The sequence below is a fragment of the Epargyreus clarus genome, unplaced genomic scaffold (assembly GCF_041222505.1).
Source record: "Epargyreus clarus isolate Ecla_fem2 unplaced genomic scaffold, WU_Ecla_fem_2.2 ptg000001l, whole genome shotgun sequence".
In the NCBI taxonomy this organism is placed as follows: Eukaryota; Metazoa; Arthropoda; class Insecta; order Lepidoptera; family Hesperiidae; genus Epargyreus; species Epargyreus clarus.
The window spans coordinates 6725060-6727722 of NW_027332209.1; the positions used below are offsets into that span (position 1 = coordinate 6725060).

Sequence of the window (2663 nt, forward strand, 5' to 3'; positions counted from 1 at the left end):
CGACATTCATTTCGATACTATTAAGTCCTACCTAATACAGCTTAAATCTATTCACCGCACATTTAATTGTACATTGCTCCACTGATTCAAACGAACCATAAAAACGTGTAATTGGTTTCAATTGACACGTGCAAGCCAAATTTAACACACGATATATCGTTAAAACTTATCCGAATTTTATTTGCACTTCATTGCCTTTCGATTTCTCAACGTCAGTATTGCGAAATGTAGTAAATTCTTGCTAGTACCTAATAATGACTTTGTTTGTTGTCTATTAGTGTGTGAGTATGACCTAATAAGTTGGTTAGTAAATGGAAAGGTGTGGCTGGCAGGGCTGGACCGGTTATTTTATCCTTGTGTTAAGCGTAAGGCGAGCTAGTAGTTATAGGTCTGTGGAGAATGCGGACACTACCCACAAGCCGGGGACCTTGCGCAGCAGGAAGTGAACTAGAGCAACTTTTTAATGCTAAAAATAATTGTCATTAAAAAAGTGACATGTCTGTTTTGTAGACAAAGAACTTTTGGTAATCATGTGCGCTCCATTACTAATTGATATTTGAATTTTATTTTTTGTTTTAGTTTGTTAGTCATTATTATTGAGTTTGTTGGTCTTATTTCAAAGCTTAAGCTTACGAAGGTAGCAAGGAAAGCTTAGAATTTATTTTACAAGATAGGAATTTATTTCGGCTTTTTTCTAAGTTTCAAAGTAGGTATATAAAATAAAAAGACGGTAAATAAAAAACAAATTTTGATTATCTTTCCAGTTGAATTCAAGACAGGACACAAATAAAACAAATAATAATTTACATAATGCTAAATTTATTTACAAGTTTTGTGTCCGTCAAACGCATTTCTATTCGTTGATTCCTCGTTTTAACAAAAAACAACCAACACATATACATGTTCATAAACACAATATCACAGCAACACAACAAAGAAATGCTTTCGGAGCAACCGAGCACCGCGCGGCGCTGTCTGTCCCGATGACTCGACGATTCAACACTCGATGCCTTACGTAACGTCAAGCTCTACAAATCGTCGAGGCCTCTCCTATTAATAAATTAGCTTTAAACTTTGTGGAAGGAGTAAGTGTAGCCATCGGGCGCACGGTTCAAGCTGAACTTGCCGGGAGGGAAGAACCTGGATGGCGGCGGCGTGGTGGGCTCGTAGTACTGCTGGCGAGAAGGCTCAGGAGCGGAGTACTGCTGGGGAGCAGAATATCCCTGCGACTGCAGTCCACTGTATTGAGCTTGCTGCACACCTGGGTAGATGTTGTTTGACTGGTACTGTGGCTCAGGCTGGTATCTAGGCTGAGATTGGTATTGGGGCTGGGGCTGGTACTGAGGCTGAGGAGCCTGGTATTGCTGCTGCTGCTGCTGGGGTGCGACGTAGTTCTGTTCGTATAATTCGGGATGGTACTGACCATCATCTTCGTTGGGTTTTCCTCCATAGTTGCGAGGTGCTGCGGGAGCAGTGTATTGTTGAGGAGCACTGTATTGTGGTGCCTTGTAATCCGGAGAGTTGTATCGTGGGTCGGGTGTGTAGCCTGGAGTAGGCGCGGCAGCTTGAGGCGCGGTGGGGATGTGGTCACCGATGGCTTGGAATCCATTTTTGCCGGCGACGTAGTTCACGGTCTTCCTCTGTCCACTTGGGTCAATGTACGAGTAGCTGCCTCTCCTGTTGCCGTCGGCGTCGGTTTCTTCCTTGAAGTTAATTCCATCTTCCTGTTGGTAGGCGGCACCGAAAGCTCCGTTTCCGCTGAGGTACCGAGCTTCCTGTACGATGGCAGCCGTTTTCGGGTCACCTGCGTATTTCGGGACACGTCTTCCACCACCTTCTTGCTGACACGCGACGGTCGCGATCAAAACGGCACATACCATGAGCCTGTACATTTTGCTTAAATGTTCACTGCTCGCGTGAAAGTAACAAAGTGTATTGCTGCGGGTGGGTGAACTTGTTTTATACGACGAGTGGAGGCCTTGGCGAGTATTGGAAGGGCTCGTGGGTGCGACCGCGAAAAACTTATATATGCCTACAATACGTCTGGCGGAGTATGTACGGTGCGTATATCAAGGAAGTGACATTAAAGAAATGCGGTGTCGTCCCTTGGAGTCGACGAACTAGTTTAAATGTCAAAGAATAAAAACCCTCCGGATTATAAAGATCAATATTTGAACATATTATTATACTGCAGCCATCGCGGCCATTCGTCAATGTTTTTGTAGGCGACGTCAAATTCCTTACTTACGTAGCAAGTAGTACAAGTGATACTATCTATTATTAGAATAGCTAATTGTGTGACTTCTGTTTCAAAACAATGAAGCTAATTAGATAATTAATTGCGATTTCACAGCAGATTATCAAGTTATACAAGAGTATAGACTAAGTTAATTTTGTGTCAGTGTCTTTGAGCTACATTTTTAATGACATGAACTAGGCTTAAGTATTGCATTAATGTGCGTGAGACTGTATTATTTTAAATTTAGTTACAAAGGTATTACACAATTCAATGTTTTGCGCCATGGACGTACTATTAATATGTCTGTTACTATTAGTATTTGTATAATGTCTTATTCATGTTTTATTGACTAACTAGCGGACTCGGCAAACTTTTTACCGCTTCAAAATCTATTTATCAAATATATTTCATTTAAAATATAGCC

General features: G+C 41.7%; 1 protein-coding gene across 1 annotated transcript; it reads right to left on the reverse strand.

Annotated features, from left to right (window-relative positions):
- Window positions 1-735: 735 nt before the first annotated feature.
- On the reverse strand, window positions 736-1946 carry Cpr100A (Cuticular protein 100A). Its single transcript, XM_073075413.1, has one exon. It carries the CDS (start codon window positions 1890-1892, stop codon window positions 1068-1070), a length of 825 nt encoding a protein of 274 aa, XP_072931514.1. The 5' UTR covers window positions 1893-1946; the 3' UTR covers window positions 736-1067.
- Between the last annotated feature and the right edge of the window lie 717 nt (window positions 1947-2663).

Coding starts and splice junctions, on each gene's coding strand:
- Cpr100A (XM_073075413.1), bottom strand. CDS start 1,892: ATGTACAGGCTCATGGTATGTGCCGTTTTGATCGCGACCGTCGCGTGT.